Source organism: Labrus mixtus, chromosome 1 (assembly GCF_963584025.1).
Source record: "Labrus mixtus chromosome 1, fLabMix1.1, whole genome shotgun sequence".
Classification (NCBI taxonomy): Eukaryota; Metazoa; Chordata; class Actinopteri; order Labriformes; family Labridae; genus Labrus; species Labrus mixtus.
The window spans coordinates 2,603,204-2,621,847 of record NC_083612.1 but is presented as its reverse complement, the minus strand read 5'-3'; the positions used below and the strand labels follow the sequence as shown (position 1 = coordinate 2,621,847).

General features: G+C 42.7%; 1 protein-coding gene across 1 annotated transcript; it reads left to right on the top strand.

Moving 5' to 3' along the window:
- The first annotated feature begins 9,464 nt into the window (after window positions 1-9,464).
- Window positions 9,465-11,377, top strand: LOC132979405 (gastrula zinc finger protein XlCGF57.1-like). Its single transcript, XM_061045173.1, has one exon. It carries the CDS (start codon window positions 9,733-9,735, stop codon window positions 11,035-11,037), a length of 1,305 nt encoding a protein of 434 aa, XP_060901156.1. The 5' UTR covers window positions 9,465-9,732; the 3' UTR covers window positions 11,038-11,377.
- The last annotated feature ends 7,267 nt before the right edge of the window (window positions 11,378-18,644 follow it).

Below are 18,644 nucleotides of genomic sequence, written 5' to 3'. Positions count from 1 at the left end.
AGACTGAGACAGCATTTCCAGCATGGAGACCGCCATCGATGGGACTCCACACAAACACACCCCTCTGTGTGTGTGTGTGTGTGACATGACATAAAACATAAGGAGTTGGATTACATCACCTCCGAGCTATAATATATATATATAAATATAAATATAAATATCCTGTAGATATTTAAGTACCAGGGGGGGCGTCGCCCCGCTGGACAGGAAAGACACAGAATCGTATCAACATCAGGACCCAACGCTTTCAGCAGAGACAGTCAGTTGGATAAACATCAGTTTATCCACCTTCAAAATAAAAGCAGCACACTTCAGTTTGTCCACCTTCAAAATAAAAGCAGCACACTTCAGTTTGTCCACCTTCAAAATAAAAGCAGCACACTTCAGCACTATTATCTTATAATATCCTATTTAGCCTTGTACATTTTAGTCTTTGCTTATTTTTGTGTTTATTGTTGATATTTAATATTATACCTTTGTACAAAGAGAGCACAGTTTACCAAAGTAAAATCCCTTGTGTGTTTAAGCATACCTAACCAATAAAGCTGATTCTGATTCTTCAGTTTGTCCACCTTCAAAATAAAAGCATGGGGAAACTCGAATTCACAAAACAGAGTATGAAATAAAACAGAGCGGCTCTGAGTCATTAATTACTTTAAGACATTAAAGGTCCTATATTATGCTTTTTTTTGTTTTATATACCCTTTAGTGTGTTTTCCAAGTGTCCTGTGCATGTTTAGGCACATCTATGTGCAAAAATTCAAAGTCTGCGGAAACACGGCTTCTCCTACGTCCTCCTGTTAGCTGTAGCATTAGCTGCATGTAACGCTCGGTTCTAGCCCCCCTCGATAAAAATTTGTCAGTGTGACGTCATTGTCAGTGTGAGATCACTGATCTAAGCCCATTGGCTCGTTGTGGAAAGCCCTGCAGCTCATGTTGAAATTTCCGAGACACGTGCTGAGCAACTGACCAATAACGACAGAGCGGATCGGCAGACCAATCAGAGCAGACCTGGCCCACGTGGGGTCTAACAGTGTGGGCTCAAAAGAGTGCAGCTGACGGACTCAGAGCGGAGAGGGAGCAAGGAGGAGCAGTACATGAAAACAGACACTTTTTTCGGACCATTACAAACAAATTAGCCGTGCACATACCGTAACTCTGCTCAAGCCCCCCTGCCTGCTCGCCGTGAGTGACGAGCCGAGTGTGACGCGTGCGCTAAAACGTGTAATTCATATTCCGGGGTGGAGCAACAACAAACAACCCAAATAGGCTCCTTTGGCCACTTACAGTAACCTTGTAATAAATAAACTGATGTAGAGTGAGAAAGACTTTCATCTACTTGTGTTATTTTGTGTCGACTGTCTAAAGTCTCTTTTGGTAAAGAAAAGGAGTTCAGCAGATCCTGATGCAGAGTGACCACAGTCAGATCAGGTCCAGGTTTATTTAACTGAAAACCTTTAACCCTTAATAAGAATCCTGCAGTCAGAATACAAAATAAAGAAAATCTCAATGACACCTGAACATGCACAGGATTAATTAAGAGTGCAGCAGGTGGCCAACACAAGGACTTTGAAGGTTTGGTCTAAGGATACAGAGGAGGCCCTGCAGGAGTGCTTCAATGTCACAGACTGGGAACTGTTTAATGAGGAATATGGTGAGGACACTGAAGGTCTCTCTCATTGTATTACAGACTACATCCGTTTCTGTGAGGACACCATAGTCCCTACCAAAAAGGTCCGCTGCTTCTCAAACAACAAACCACGGATCAATAAAGACATTAAAGCTCTCCTCAACAGAAAGAAGAGGGCCTTCATGACTAAGGATCGTGAGGAGCTCAAGGCTGTCCAAAAGGAGTTAAAGAAGAAGCTGAGAGAGGCCAAGAACAACTTCAAGGACAAGATTGAGGCCAAGATGAACAACTCAAAGGAGGTGTGGAATGGCATGAAGCAGATGACGGGCTGCAGCAGGCCGGAACCCAGAATTCAAGGAGACCCAGTATTTGCTGCTGAGTTGAACCTATTTTTCAATAGGTTTGACAAATCCCCCGACCCAGTGAGCTCAAATAATGGGTCTAGGTCTCCCCCCACCACCTCAGCCCCCATTCACACCTCTGCTGGAGACTCTGCTCTTCCTCCCATGAAGGTCCTGACCACCCCCCCCCCCCCCCCCCCCCCCTCAGCTCCTCACCAGCAGCTTCAAAGGACAGCCCCCCCTCACCCCCCAGCTCCCTCCCTTCAGGTACCTACATGACAATAGACAGTCTCCACACCCCTCCCCCGCTCACTGTCCCACTCTCACTCTTACTACCAGCCAGGTACAAAGAGAACTCTCCAGACTCCACATCAGAAAAGCCAGTGGACCAGACAACATCAGTCCCAGGATCCTCAAGGTGTGTGCTGGGCAGCTTGCAGGAGTCTTTCAGCACCTCTTCAACCTCTCCCTGAGGCTGATGAAGGTGCCTGACTTGTGGAAGACCTCCTGCATCGTCCCCATTCCAAAGAAAGGTCGTCCCAGCGCTCTCAATGACTACAGACCTGTGGCACTCTTGTCACATGTCATGAAGACATTTGAGAGGCTGGTTCTCCAGCACCTGAGGACCCTGCTCACTGCTTTCCAGGATCCGTTGCAGTTTGCATATCAGAGGCACATTGGTGTGGAGGATGCTATCATCTTCCTGACCCACAAAGCCCTGTCACACCTGGAGACGCAGGGAAGCACTGTGAGAGTCATGTTCTTTGACTTCTCCAGTGCTTTCAATACCATCTAGCCCTGCCTCCTGAGGGACAAACTGCTGGATATGCAGCTGCACCCTGACACCACAGCTTGGATTTTTAACTACCTCACGGGCCGGCCACAGTATGTCAGAGTCGACGGCTGTGTCTCTGATGTAGTGACGGGCAACACAGGAGTACCTCAAGGAACTGTTTTGGCGCCTTTTCTCTTCACTCTCTTCATGTCAGACTTCATGTTGAACTCTAGTTCCTCCCACCTCCAAAAGTTTTCTGACGATTCCTCCATTGTTGGGTGCATCACTGATGACGATGAGAAGGAGTACAGAGGACTGTTAGAGAGCTTCGTCACATGGTGTGAAAGCAACCACCTGAAGCTCAACATCAGCAAAACAAAGGAGGTGGTAGTGGACTACCGGAAGAAGAAGAGGCTCCCTGCCCCAGTCATCATCCAGGGGGAGGAAGTGGAGAGGGTGGACTCATACAAGTACCTTGGGGTCCACATCAACAATAAACTGGACTGGTCTCACAACTCTCACGCCCTCTTCAGGAAGGGGCAGAGCAGGATGTTCTTCCTGAGGAGACTCAGATCGTTCAGTGTCTGCAACAGACTCCTGAAGACCTTCTACCAGTCTGTGGTGGCCAGCGCCCTCTTCTTTGCTGTGGTGTGCTGGTGGGGTGGCATCAAGACTGGTGAGGCAAACAGGCTGAACAAGCTGGTGAGGAAGGCCCGCTCTGTAGTGGGTCTTGATCTGGACAGTTTGGAGACAGTGGGTGAGAGGAGGATGAAGGACAAAATCTTATCCATCCTGGATAACTCCTCTCACCCTCTACATGACGAGCTGTGGCAGATGGGCAGCTCCTTCAGCCAACGCCTCATCCCCCCAGGTGCAAAACAGAGCGCTTCAGGCGCTCCTTTGTGCCCACTGCCATAAGACTGTACAACAGCAGCCTATGACAACAATAACAGTCCGTCCTGACACAAAACTTCACCCCCATAAAACACTACCCATATTACCTGCTTCATTATTATCATTACTAACATTGTATTATTATTATTATTTAGCATCAATATATACATATATACTGTACATTCTATATATGTTTATTATATTAGTCTATATTATATAACATTTCATTATATTACACTATATTGTTCATATTGCACTATATTATATTATATTATACTACATTATATTATATAACTGCACTCTGCATTACTGTGGTACAACACTGCCTCTCTTCTCTGCTGTTTACATTACTTGCTGCTATTTATCATACCAAGTCACTTTAATCATCACTTGTCACTTTATCTTGTCATTCTCTGCAAATACTGTCTCAATTCCCTGCATAGTTAACTTCATCATTCATTTTGTATTTTTATATACCCCCTATTTTTATTTTTTATTTATCTTATCTATTCTGTTTAATGTGTATTTTGAGTTTGCTTGTCTGTGCTGCTGCAACGCCTGAATTTCCCCTCTGGGGATCAATAAAGTATTATCCTATCCTATCCTACCTCTGTGAGTGTTGGAAAATGTCACAGGTGGGGATGCTTACTTAACCCTTTGACTTCCACACTAAGAAATCTATTTGCAAAAAAATATTTGTTGGTAAAATTGTGTTCCTGCCTCTTCATTAAGCAACATTTCAGGTTATATTTTATTATTATTATTATTTCCTTCAACTAAAATATGATTGTTAGAAGGTCTATAAATGACTGCGGTCAAGCCAGCCGCTCCTCGCTTTTACATGGTGAAGTGAGCCGCTCCTAAATTCGAAGTGCTCACGTATTCTGATCTTTATGGTAAATGCTCCGGACTCCAGAGCGAGCAGAGAGAGAGAGCGATGAAGTGAAGTGCTAAATGTCTAGGTCTTACCATAAAACTGACTATGAGATATACGTGTATGAAACGGGAGCAAACAAAATACTGTTCAGAGAATAGCTTCGGAGGTCAGTGAAATTAGTTTGAGAATAATACTGCGAGTCTGCGATAACTTCCGTTTTTCAAAATAAGGTGTTTTCCTGGGAAAAAAATATAAAAATATATGTTCTTCCATAAGTAGACAATGATTCTGATATGGGTGGACTTAGTACTTCCTAGACTACGTGCACAAGTAATATGAAATACTTTTACTGTGTACTTTTTGTGAAATCCATTGACAAAGTCCTTTATAAATCACTATAATGAGTCTTTTTTATGACTTTGATGTTTTGTAAAAAATAATTTTTCCATAAGTAGAAAATGATTCTGATATGGTTGGACTTAGTACGTCCTTTGATCCATTGATTTTGTGGATTTTCTACTTATGGAAGAGTTTAGGACGTACTAAGTCCAACCATATCAGAATCATTTTCTACTTATGGAAGAATGTTTTTTTTTTTTACAAGCCATCAATGTCATAAAAAAGACTCATTATAGTGATTTATAAAGGACTTTGTCAATGGATTTCTCAAAAAGTACACAGTAAAAGTACTTCATATTACTTGTGCACGTAGACTAGGACGTACTAAGTCCACCCATATCAGAATCATTTTCTACTTATGGAAGATTTTTTTTTTTTGTCTGGAAAAGGATATTAATAACGGGTCAAAATCGCTCTCTCTGTCTGTTACTCTTGCTCGCTCTGCAGTCCGGAACATTTACCATAAAGATTACAATACGTGGGCACTTAAAATTTAGGGGCGGCTCACTTCACCATGTAAACTTGAGGAGCGGCTGGCTTGACCGCAGTTATAAATGATACGTGAAAATATTCTTTTTTTTTACCCGGACATTTGCTCTTATTCTGTGAGATTTCTGAGGAGCTGTGCAGCGCAGAGTCACTCCCGGTATTTTCCACAGTTTTAAGACAATGATAATTATGTACAGCAGCGCCACCCATTGGACATAATCTGTATTACATACACTATTCAATGAGGTGAATGAGGATAAACAACCAAAGATAGGTTTTCAGAGTTTTAAATACAGCAATATGGTGGCGGAAAAAAGGTCAACCGCGTGGTTACAATGCAAGTCAAAGGGAGGGGAGGTGTTCTGTAAAGGGAAAAAAGCGGGCTGTTTCCACCCGGACCATTGAGTGTGTAACACAAGTTGTGAGTAAACGTTCCTGCTGAGCATACACGTGATTCTCCGTGTCTTTATTAATGATCGTTAGGGTGCTAACGTAACAGTAGATGATCAGAGTAAAGTTGTAAAGACGTCAGCGCTGAGTTGAGTTTTCCCTCTGTGACTCTTGGATGTGTGTAAGATGGCCGGGTTTAAGGATCTTAAAGAGTTATTCAGTCGACGGCTGCTCGCTGCGCTAATCAGAGATATAACAGAAGAAAGAACAACAAGTGGATACGAAGAGGAGCTCCACCGACAAAGAAAACTGCTGGATGTGATTTTAACTCCTGAAATCAAGCTACAGAGAACAGGTTGGTTTTCTTTCCACTGCTGGAAACGTGTTTCCTGCTCATGTTTCAGATAGCAGAGCCTTTAGCTAACTTCCACAGACGCACACAGCACAGTGTTAGCTGCAGCTAGCTCCTGCTAACAACATCATTGAGTTTACTGGACTAAAAGACTCTTTAAGTCTTCACCTATTGAATCCAGCAACGGATCTGGTTATTGGAGATACGTTTTAGAAACGTTAATAATATGCTATTCAATTGTATCTTTGGGCACACAAACTTCAGGCCACCCTCTGCATAAGACTGCGGTCAAGCCAGCCTCCACTTCAGAAACGATAGTTTATTCTATCTTATTTACACGACGGCATCATGTCATTTCTGTCTCTACATGGTCGTTTACAATTCTCCTCTGCTCTCTGTGTCGCGCACGATGCACACACATACACACACACATATACACGCACACACACACACACACATATATATACACACACATATACACACACACACACACACACATACACACACACACACACACACACACACACACACACACACACACACACACACACACACACTCACACATATACACACACACACACACACACACACATACACACACATATACACACACACACACACACACACATACACACACACACACACACACACACACACACACACACACACACACACATTCAACAGAGTCGGGACCCTCTCCAGTCTCAGGTTTATTTATTTCTTCTTTATTTCGAACGATTAAAAAATAGATGAAAATTAATAAACAAATGGAAAAAATAAAAATCTGTATAAAATAAAAATAAAATGAAAAGCCAATTTCAATATAATACACATTTGACTCGTTCGAAAAGGGATATGAAGAAGCCTAGGCTTGTCAAGTCCTACCCCCATTCTTCATCATTGACAAATGCAAAATCTAATAAAATAAAATAAACAGACAATACAAAAAAATACTCCAATCGAGATATTAAGAAAAACAGAACAAAACAAAAACAAACCAAAAAAAAGAACAAAATGAACAGGCGCCATTAACAGCTGTGAGATTTACATTCTCCTTCCTCATTTCTGTACTTTTCAAAGATATATCTTTTGTACATTTTTTTAAATTGCATTATATTCATACTTTGTTTAATCGTTTTGTCAAGACCATTCCACAAAACCACCCCACAAATGGAAATACACATACTTTTTAAATTGGTCCGAGCATAATGCTGTTTCAAGTTTAGTTTGAGGGGGGTGGCAGGGTAATCAGGGTACTCAGATGGAGTGTCTGAGAAGCGGGCTGGTCTGCTCTCTGGTGGGTGGGGGTGGGGTTGGGAGCAGAATCAAATCTATTGAAGAACAGATTCAGTTAATTTGCCCACTCCCTGTCTCCTGCTTCAGGGCCCCTCCCACGCCTTCTGCTGTGACCTGAGATGTTATTCAGGCCCCTCCAGACTTCTCTTGCATTTTTCTGTTGTAAATGCTCCTCCATCTTTGCCCGGTAGCTGGCTTTCCCCTCCTTGATTTTTTGAGCTCCTTCTGCACCCTCCTCAGCTCCTCTCTATCTCCAGCTCTAAAAACCCTCTTCTTTTCATTGAGCAGGGTTTAAGCTCAGGGGTCACCCAGGGTTTGTTGTTGGAGAAACACTGTATTTTTTGGTGGGTACAGTGTTCTCAACACAGAAGTTTCTGTAATCTGTGATACAGTGGGTTAAACCGTCGATGTCCTCCCCATGTGGGCTGCTCAGCACCTCCCAGTCAGTGGTGTCAAAGCAGTCCTGCAGCGCCTCAGTGGCCTCCTTAGACCACTTCTTCACATACCTGGTTGTGGGGGGTTGTTTTTTCACCATAGGTATGTAAATGAGCTGCAGTCTCACCAGGTTGTGGTCTGAGCGGCCCAGTGGGGGGAGGGGTGATGATCTGTATGTATCCTTGGTGTTTGCATACAGTAAGTCCAAAGTTTTATTGTCCCTGGTATGGCAGTCAACATACTGAGTGAAAGTAGGGAGAGTGGCAGACAGGGAAGTGTGATTAAAGTCTCCTGAGATGAGAATAAGAGACTGGGGGTGTGATGTCTGTAGCTGAGACACTACACTGTACACACACACAGACACTTGCGCGCACACACAGGTGAGCACACTTTCACCAGCGGAGGCCTGGGTGTGCACAATAATAAAAAGTCCTTAAGAACCATCAGAAAATAAAGTAGGCCGCTTAGCTTACTTCAGACTTTTCTGGGCATGTCTCTCTCTCTGCCGTTACTCAGGAGATGCGCTGTGACCATGCTGCATTCAGGGGTGCTCAGACAATGAGAGAAGCATTCAGGGGTGCTCAGACAATGAGAGATGCATTCAGGGGTGCTCAGACAATGAGAGATGCATTCAGGGGTACTCAGACAATGAGAGATGCATTCAGGTGCGGTCAGAAAAGGGAGCTGCAGGAACAAAAACTAAGCTAGACAGACCGTTACAAGTTGAAATAATTGTTTTGACTGCTGTCATTCAAAGAAACACATGAACAGCATGATCCCTTTAAGGGTCTGTGCCCCCCCCCCCCCCCCCCCATGGTGTTTTCATGAATAAATTAAAGAAATCTTTTTCAGTTATATCAAAATGTTTCTTCAGTCTCAATTTGTAAAATAAATCGTGAAAGAATTGTATCGTGAACCCAGTCTCGTGAATCATTACATCCCTACATCAAAGTGTGTGTAAGAACATAGTTTAATAACAAAAAGTCTCAATTTTTTATATGAAAAAGAAAATGCAAGTAATTGTTGCAATTTCCGCTTGCTTCCGCAATTTAATTGCAAAAAAAACTCTCTGTTGGACACATCTTATTCTTTCCTAAAGATTGAGCTAGCTCAGCACTTTGGTGTGTGAAGAGGTAGTATCTGACATAATCAGGAAGTGATCAGCAGCACATGGCTCATTTACATAACGCCAGCCTTTCTGTTCAACATACTGTCTGATCATATTCGCCGTTTTGGAAAAGAGCCACAGGTCAGATTCAAACCTTGGCTGCCCGCTCTCCAGGACTTAATGATGATGATGAGAAATCTCAATCTTCACAGCCTTAGACAAGTTCCTTATTTTCATTCAAAATAAAGGTAGGTTTGTATCCAAAAAGGAAGTAAAGTAACCTAAGATTAAGGCATTGCAAAATAAAAGCATTAAAAACGTTTTTTAAATGCAAAATGAGTGAATTCCAAACATGATTAAAATGTGATCAATTCTAGTGAACTATTGATTTTCAGCCTTTAAAAATGAAATCATTTGACAGCCCTTATTAATATTTAAAAAGCAGTTTAAGTACCGTTAATGTTTGTTTACTGTATCCTGCAGATGTCCAGCAGCTGTTGGTGGGTAAAGAAGAGCTTCCACCTGAGCAGCAGGAGTGGAGCCACATTCTGGACCAGGAGGACACTAAGCCCCAACACATTAAAGAAGAACATGAGGAACTGTGGATCAGTCAGGAGGAAGAACAGCTTCAAGGACTGGAGGAGGCTGATACCGCCAAGTTCCCCTTCACTCCTGTCTCTGTGAAGAGTGAAGATGATGAAGAGAAACCTCAGTCCTCACAGCTTCATCAGAGACAAACTGAACAGATGGAAACAGGAGTTGATGGAGAGGACTGTGGAGGAGCAGAACCAGAAAGGGACTTAGATCCAGAGAGACGTTTACAACCAGAGACTGAGGTCGAGACTGAAGACTCTGGTGAACCTGAGACTGATGACAGTGATGATTGGAAAGAGACAAGAGAAGATCTGTCAGAATTAAACTTGAAAAATAAGAAACTAAAGACTGGTAAGAGACAACACAGCTGCTCGGAGTGTGGTAAAAGGTTTAACCGGAAAGAGACTCTGACCAGACACATGTTAGTTCATACAGGAGAGAAACCCTTGAGCTGCTCTGTTTGCAGTAAAAGCTTTACCCATAGACAAAGTCTGACCACACACATGTTAGTTCATACAGGAGAGAAAGCCTTCAGCTGCTCTGAGTGTGGTAAAAGATTTAACCGGAAAGAGACTCTGACCAGACACATGTTAGTTCATACAGGAGAGAAACCCTTGAGCTGCTCTGTTTGCAGTAAAACCTTTACCCATAGACGGAGTCTGACCACACACATGTTAGTTCATACAGGAGAGAAACCCTTCAGCTGCTCTGTTTGCAGTAAAAGCTTTACCCATAGAGGAAGTCTGACAAAACACATGTTAGTTCATACAGGAGAGAAACCCTTCAGCTGCTCTGTTTGCAGTAAAAGCTTTACCCATAGAGGAAGTCTGACAAAACACATGTTAGTTCATACAGGAGAGAAAGCCTTCAGCTGCTCTGAGTGTGGTAAAAGGTTTAACCGGAAAGAGACTCTGACCACACACATGTTAGTTCATACAGAAGAGAAACCCTTCAGCTGCTCTGTTTGCAGTAAAAGCTTTACCCATAGAGGAAGTCTGACAAAACACATGTTAGTTCATACAGCAGAGAAAGCCTTCAGCTGCTCTGAGTGTGGTAAAAGGTTTAACCGGAAAGAGACTCTGACCAGACACATGTTAGTTCATACAGGAGAGAAACCCTTGAGCTGCTCTGTTTGCAGTAAAAGCTTTACCCATAGACGGAGTCTGACCACACACATGTTAGTTCATACAGGAGAGAAAGCCTTCAGCTGTTCTGTTTGCAGTAAAAGCATTACCCGAAGAGGAAATCTGACCACACACATGTTAGTTCATACAGGAGAGAAACCCTTCAGTTGCTCTGTTTGCAGTAAAAGCTTTACCCATAGACAAAGTCTGACCAGACACATGTTAGTGCATACAGGAGAGAAACCCTTCAGCTGCTCTGTTTGCAGTAAAAGCTTTACCCAAAGACAACATCTGACCACACACATGATGATTCATATAGGAGAGAAATGCTAATCCTGTGCAATGGTAAAACTGATCCAAAGGATTCCAACTTAACATCACTAATGTGTATATAAGACAAAAAAGAAATAAAAGACATAAATCTGTCTCTACTTTTTTGACATTGATGTTTTGTTGCTGACATATGAACCAGTAAGTTTGGATCAGCTATGACGTTTGAATTTAAAGTGTTTATATGAAACAGTTACAGTGTAAGGATTCTTCTTCTCTCCTGATATCTTCTCTTCTTTCTGTCACTCTGTTTCCTTGGATGCCTCTGTGTTGGGTAGCAGAAGTTCTTCAGACAGCTCACGTGTAACCTTGTAATAAATAAACTGATGTAGAGTGAGAAAGACTTTCATCTACTTGTGTTATTTTGTGTCGAGTGCCTAAAGTCTCTTTGGTAAAGAAAAGGAACTCAGCAGAGCGACCACAGTCAGATCAGGTCCAGGTTTATTTAATTGAAAACCTTTAACCCTTAAGAATCCGATGAGCCAACTCCACTCCGACTCTCCCGGAGTTGCTGGACATACTCAGGGGAAGAAGGAGCTGTTTAAGGGTCAGGGGGCAGGCCAGTTACCAGGTCCCCCGGTTCACTAACTTCACGGCCAAACATCATGAAGTTGGGTGTGAAACTGGTAGCGCTGTGCCTGGTTGCTCTGTAAGCCATGACAGCGTAGGGGATCCTAAGGTCCCCGTGTCCGCGCTCGGCTGTTGTGGCCAGAATCTTCTGCAGGGTGGAGTTAAATCTTTCTACCGGTCCATCAGACTGTGGTCGAAAAGGTGTGTTGTGCATTTTCTCAATAACAGTGAGCCCAGTTTCTGGAACACCTCAGACTCGAAGTTACGACCCAGATCACTGTGCACTGTTTGTGGTGCACCATAACCACACACCCAGTCAGTGCTCTTTCTGCTGCCTTGTGTTTCTCCCCACTCAGGTTGCCTTCAGGTAAAGAGGGGCGGAGCCACTTAATCTGATGTTGTGCACCTGGGCACTTTGATTAAGAGGATTTGCCTGGGTTGTGAGAAAATGGGGGCTTGTCTGACTTCTGAACTTGGATTTGGCTTGATACTTGGTCGTTGTAAATCTAATTAGTTGTGTATCAGATTGTTTGTGTAGTTTGTTTGGAACTTGATCTGTGCAGAGTGGTAAGTAACCTCTCTGACTTGTTACTGGTACAATTTGTTGGGAGAATCACATGTTTTTCTTGTTTGAAGATTTTACTTTCTTCAGAGCATTAGTTGTACTTGTTAGTTTGACCGTCATTTTGATTAATTGATATTTAAAATGACAATGCTGTAACAAGGTTTGTTTGATAAGAGTTTTATTTTTGAGCACCCTGATCAGCAAGCCGCCGGGCAAGCAGGACTTGCCACTTTGTTATTTTGCCTTTTTTATTTTTGATGGTAACTCTGGGGAGAGGGTGCACCAAATTCGGTGTGTTTCAGGTGACTAGGTCAGTGGTCTTCTGGGATGGTGTCCGAGTTTGGGAGACGCCTCGAGCTTGACAAGCCATTGAAGAAGTGAGGCTTAGGTGAGTTAGTTATTAGTGTAGGTGTTGGGGTGTCTCCATAAAACTTGTAAAGTAAAGCAACATATTTTCTTTGTTTGTTGGACTGATTACCTTGTTACATTACATTTTTTGAGACGTTTGGTTAAGTTGGTTTTTAAACTTGGTATTTAATCAGTGGCAGACTTGACTTGGGATTTTGACAATGGCAAATTTTTTGGATGCTAGAGTCCTTAAAATAGGGGCAGGCATTACACCTAGTTTTGTTGATGCAGGTTTAACATTTGAAACAAAAAAGAAAAAACTAGAGCTTGAAAAGTACAAAATGCAACTCATTAAAGTAAATTTGCTTAAATAAACTGTACAGAAGCTATACACTGTATTAAAGACATAATACAAAAAATAACAAAGGGGAACACTGTACAATGAAATGAAAATATAAACATGTTTTCTGAGAAGTCTCCTGACAAACACACGATGTGCGTATAGACTCAGAGATGCATGTTCTCTGAAGTGATGTTCAAACCAAAGCTGCTGTTTTATTTCATGTGTAGTGAATTATTTAAAACGTATCTCCTGGTACCAGCTGGTGTATTTGTAGTTTATTGTAAGGCCAGAAGCCAGAACAAGGTGTTCTATGTTATTGCTCTGCCTCCACATGAATGATAAAGTTCCCTTGTTATTTGAAGTCATGTGGTGTTTGTTCCATCAGAGCTCAAACGTCTGTGTTTCTCCTCAGTGCGTCCCCCACAGCACCGCGATCAGTTTAGACGTCCCGAAGACGATCGAGGAGAACTTCGAGATGGAAGAATGGGTGAAACCTGCCGACGGCTCGCGCCCACTCGAGACAAAACATACACGAGGGACACTATAGAAGCTCAGTCTAATACTAAAGCTGTTTTGTTTTGACTCCCAGGAGTGATCTGGCTGACGCGCCGTACTGTCGTAGGTCAATACGATACCGTTTGCTGTTTGTCGATCAATAAGATTTCTGCAGTCATGTCTTTGATTTGCAGCATAATACAATCCATTTATTGCAGCACCATGAAGTGAATACAGCGTCCATCAGTTTCCATTCTTTGACCTAAACACACAAACAATACAGCTGTGGTTTCTCCATGCCGCCTGCCGCCTCAGCGGTCAAAAACCATAAGCCCTTCAGGGTCAAACACCTCCCGTACCTTGACAAGTGACGCACATATATACCTGTGACTTAAACAATAGGACAGCGACACCCAGTGGTACAATAGTGAAAATGATTTACAGTTTGACCCAAAAACATGAATATGGCTCTTACACTCCGGCCCCTAATTGTTAGTGACAAGTGGAGTCCTGAACCCACCGCTTCCAGAACAGATCCCAGATGTATTGAACCTGTCTCCACCTTCTTTTTGCGTACAGGTCCTGTTTCACAAACACAATCTGCAAATTATTCTTCCTGGGATGGTAAACACCATGATGGGGGATATACCAGACTTTTCCTTCTTCACAGTCCAGCTGATGTTGAGGGATTTTATCTGCATATCTTTCACCAATGACGTCATTGAAGAAGTTTGCGTACTCCTGATGAAACTGTTCATCTTTCTCAAACCTTTTTGTGAGCCCAAGAATCCTTTGCTTGGCCACCGATAGATTATTTGGAAGCATGGACTGCTCTTTCCTAAAAGGCATTTTCAGGCTGTAATGCCCATCCACCTGCTTTACTGAATGATTGACAATTTCTTCCGCTTCCAGCGCTGTGTGAGGTGGCCGCCGGTTGCAGCAGCTCCCGTTGTCCGTGTCGTTATATCGTATTTTTTGATTAGTTATTGTAGTGGCTATTTGTCCAAAAAACAAAAACAAAAAATCTAAATAAACTAATATCAAAAATAATCAAATGACCACTGATGCACCGTGGGGATGTAATGTACGCAGGCAAAAGAAATCCAATGTCCACGCAAGAGCTGCGGTATTTTGCTGGTTTATTTGAGGAAAGCAAACAAAAGAACAAAGAAAATCGTGGCTCCCGCTGCCTCTCTTGACCTGGTAAAAATCAATAGGCCCACCCAGGTGCATGCCGGTACCTCCACCTGCCTCTTACTTAAATAATCTCCGGTGCCCACAGTATTACCCAAATACCTACAGTGACATTAGTAGCAAAACTGCTTTCCCTTTTTCTTTGCTGTGAATATTTAGCATTGGAGACCTTGGAGTTGGAGGTTTGTGAGTCCTGAACGTTGCCAAAAAGTGGGTCTGAGGCAACTCTAACTTGCTTTTGAATGAAGCCAACAAGATCAATAAACATTGCTCTGCGACCACTACACTCTTGAAGATCACATGCAACACTTCTCCATCTTTCCCTTAATTTGTAAGGCAGTTTTAAGATGATGCTCCTCATGTTAGAAGGTAAGTCCAATTCCTTCATTTGCATCATTTGCTCTGTTAGATTTGAGCATCCTCGAAGAAACAGTGAGAATGATTGTAGTGCTTTAGTATCCTCACTTTTAACAGGTGGCCAGTTGTGAATCTTATCCATATAGGCAGCTACAATTTTGTATTCATTTCCAAAATGCTCTGCTAAAAGACCTTTGGCTCTATGGTATCCAATTTCTGAAGGCAGATGTTGACAGCTGTGCACCAAGTCCCTTGTTTGCCCCCTGGTGTACTGTTCGAGAAAATGCAAGCAGTCGCTCCAATTGGCTGTCTTCTCCTCCACTCCATTCTCAAAAGCTCTTATGAAAGACCTGTATTGAAGAGGGTCTCCATCAAATACTGGGATATTTCTTGATGAGAGAATAGAACTCAGATTATGCTGGACCAGCAGAGAAGTAATATCATTTTGTCTCTGCATTATGTTTACAATGTCATTCTGATAGTTGTCAGTCTGCTTACATACAAGTCCTGTTTGATGTTCATTAGCAGTTTCAGTCACTTTTACTGGAGCATGAAGCTGTAACATCTCATCCTTTTGTGTTTCTTGTCTTGGTTTGGGCTTAACATCTTGTGGATGAGAGATGGTATCAAGTCCAGCAATAACATTAACATTTTCTTCAATTACTGGTGCAAAGGTGTCAGCATTGGGATTTAATGCACTGACCTTTTGAGAATAGTTCCTTTCAAAGTAAGAGTTCATGCCATCTGAATATTTTGAGCCACACTGATGAATTTATTTCCAAGACCTGAAGCTTTGCATTTGTTATAGCCAGTTCCATTTCAAGTTCCAGTTGTTCCTTTTCTCTCCTCAGCTTTTCCTCTTGAGCTTCTATTTCATGTTTCCTTTTTAAAGCAGCAACACGCTCAATTAGAGCTGCCTTGTTGACCTTGGCTTTAATGCGCACAGAAGAGGCTGATGAGGTCCGTGATGAATGAGAATGAGTCCTCACAGAATTTGATTTTACACGTGACACATTAGAAGCACTGTCTTCAGGGTTGATATCATCTGCAAAATCATTTTCCTCGGGAGTGTCTCTTTCTGGCTCCACATAAGGATGACCCTTTTCAGACAGCCAGTTTTTAACCCCTTTTGTGAATTCACCGAACTTTGTCATTTTTTCTTCGAAGTATTTACATTGTTTTGTCAGTTCATCTTGTGGCAAGGGCAGCTTGATTAAAGATTCGTGCATGTGAGCTGCATCTTGATAACACTGAATGAACGTGACAAGCTCGGAGTTGACAGAATTGACATTTTGACTTGACTCCATTAACATGCAAATTTTTTCTACACACTTCTTGGCTTGTTTACATTTTGCACTCCTTTTTTCCTGGCACATTTCTGTGTAGAAGCACAAGCCTTTAGAATGATTTTTTATTTTTTTTTAAACTGCTTGTTGCGCAGCAATCAACATCCACAATGAGACAGAAAATCAGACCAAAAGCTTTCGACCAACATAACTTGTTTATTGGCCGATCACATCCAGTTTTCAAAACAAAGACACACTCTACAGTCGGGTTAATTGTCAATGGAAGCAGCCGACAGTCTTGCGTAAAAGTGTTGCGTAATAATAACACGCGGCGATTCTGCGCCGTCCAACTCCTCAAACTTCATAAACTTGGCACTTTAACGTGAAAACACTGACATTCAAACTCCAATCGTTTGGCCATTTTCCATTACAGCAGTCGTGTCACATACCAGTTTCTTGTGAGGAGGCTGAACGTTGTGTCGATCTCGGCCAGAAGCCGGTTTCCTTCTGACGCTGATTCCACAAGTTTGAATTAAACAATCTGTGCCGTTCATCCATCCAAAATCCAATAAGTTCCAATCCGTCCAGTGATGTGGAATCCTTCCTTTCTAGTCCAAGGGCGTGTTTTTTACTTTATGTAGTGGCTATTTGTCCAAAAAACAACAAAAAAAATCTAAATAAACTAATATCAAAAATAATCAAATGACCACTGATGCACCATGGGGATGTAATGTACGCAGGCAAAAGAAATCCAATGTCCATGCAAGAGCTGCGGTATTTTGCTGGTTTATTTGAGGAAAGCAAACAAAAGAACAAAGAAAATCGTGGCTCCCGCTGCCTCTCTTGACCTGGTAAAAAACAATAGGCCCACCCAGGTGCATGCCGGTACCTCCACCTGCCTCTTACTTAAATAATCTCCGGTGCCCCAGTATTACCCAAATACCTAACAAAAATACTAATACAAAACTAAATTTACTAAACAAATAACTAGCAAAAAAGAAAACGTTACCCAAAATCTTTTCTAAATAAAGAAAACGTTTAGACTAATTAAATAAACAACACCATCCAAATATTAGTAAACTAAATACAAAAACTAATTCTATCCCCAATTAAATAGCTCCAACAGTTATTATTTGTGTTTACTGTGTGTTTTTTGAGTATTAGTTTAACCTATTGTGTGGAAATGGCTACTTTCGCTCTTGGAACTTTTTGCGCTGTTTTTCTGTTACTTTGGACACTCTTTGTAACAGAGAGCAGCGCACAGCTGAGTGAGGGCATTGTTTACACACGTGATCAGCTGATGGCGCTCTGCAAGGTGCTACAGCCCGGAGCAAGGCCTGTAATTCCGGGGGAGCTGAGGAGGCGACGCCGGGGTTGCAGAGCTGGAGCTAAGAGAAGAGCTAAGAAGAGAAAACATAAGCCTTCTGTACCAGCGGTGATTATGGGGAACGTGAGGTCTTTGGACAACAAGACGGACGAACTCGACGCGCTTGTTCGGCACCAGTGGGAATACCGCGAGTGCAGTATTATGTGCTTCACGGAGACATGGCAGCACTCGGACATCCAGGACCACAGCGTGGCGGTACCCGGCGTCAGGACTTTTCGGGCGGACAGGGACGTTATTAAGAGCGGTAAGAAGAAAGGTGGAGGGATTGCACTGTATGTGAGTGAGAGATGGTGTAATCCTGGCCATGTTAGCGTGAAGGAACGTCTCTGCAGCCCGGACATTGAACTGTTGGAATGCGCCCATATTACCTGCCCAAGGAATTCACGTACGCCATTGTTATAGCTGTTTACATCCCACCATCAGCTGATGCAGAGTCTGCGAGTGATGCCATTCACTCTACTGTTTCACAGCTTCAAACTAAGCATCCAAATGCTTTTTTAACCATTACCGGGGACTTTAATCATGTAAAAATGGACAAAACACTACCCACTTTTCATCAATATGTTAACTGTCCAACTAGAGAAAATAAAACACTGGACCTTCTGTATGCTAACGTTAAGGAAGCATACAGTACCACTGCCCTTCCCCCCCTGGGCAGATCAGACCACAACCTGGTCCTACTGACACCAGAGTATATCCCCCTGGTCCAAAGACAGCCTGTGACCACAAGGACTGTTAGGAGGTGGACACAGTAGAGCAATGAGGCACTGCAGGACTGCTTTGAGTCCACAGACTGGGATGTACTCAGCAAGTTTTCTGATGACTCTGCGGTGGTGGGGTGTATAAGTGATGGGCAAGAGGGGGAGTACAGAGAGCTGGTGGATAACTTTGTGGAGTGGACAGGAAGAAATCACCTGATTCTGAACATGGATAAGACCAGGGAGATGGTGATTGACTTCAGAAGGAAGAGGACAGAGCCACCACCGCTGTGCATCCTGGGAGAGGATGTGTCTGTGGTGGAGAAGTACAAGTACCTGGGTGTCAACATAGACAACAAACTGAACT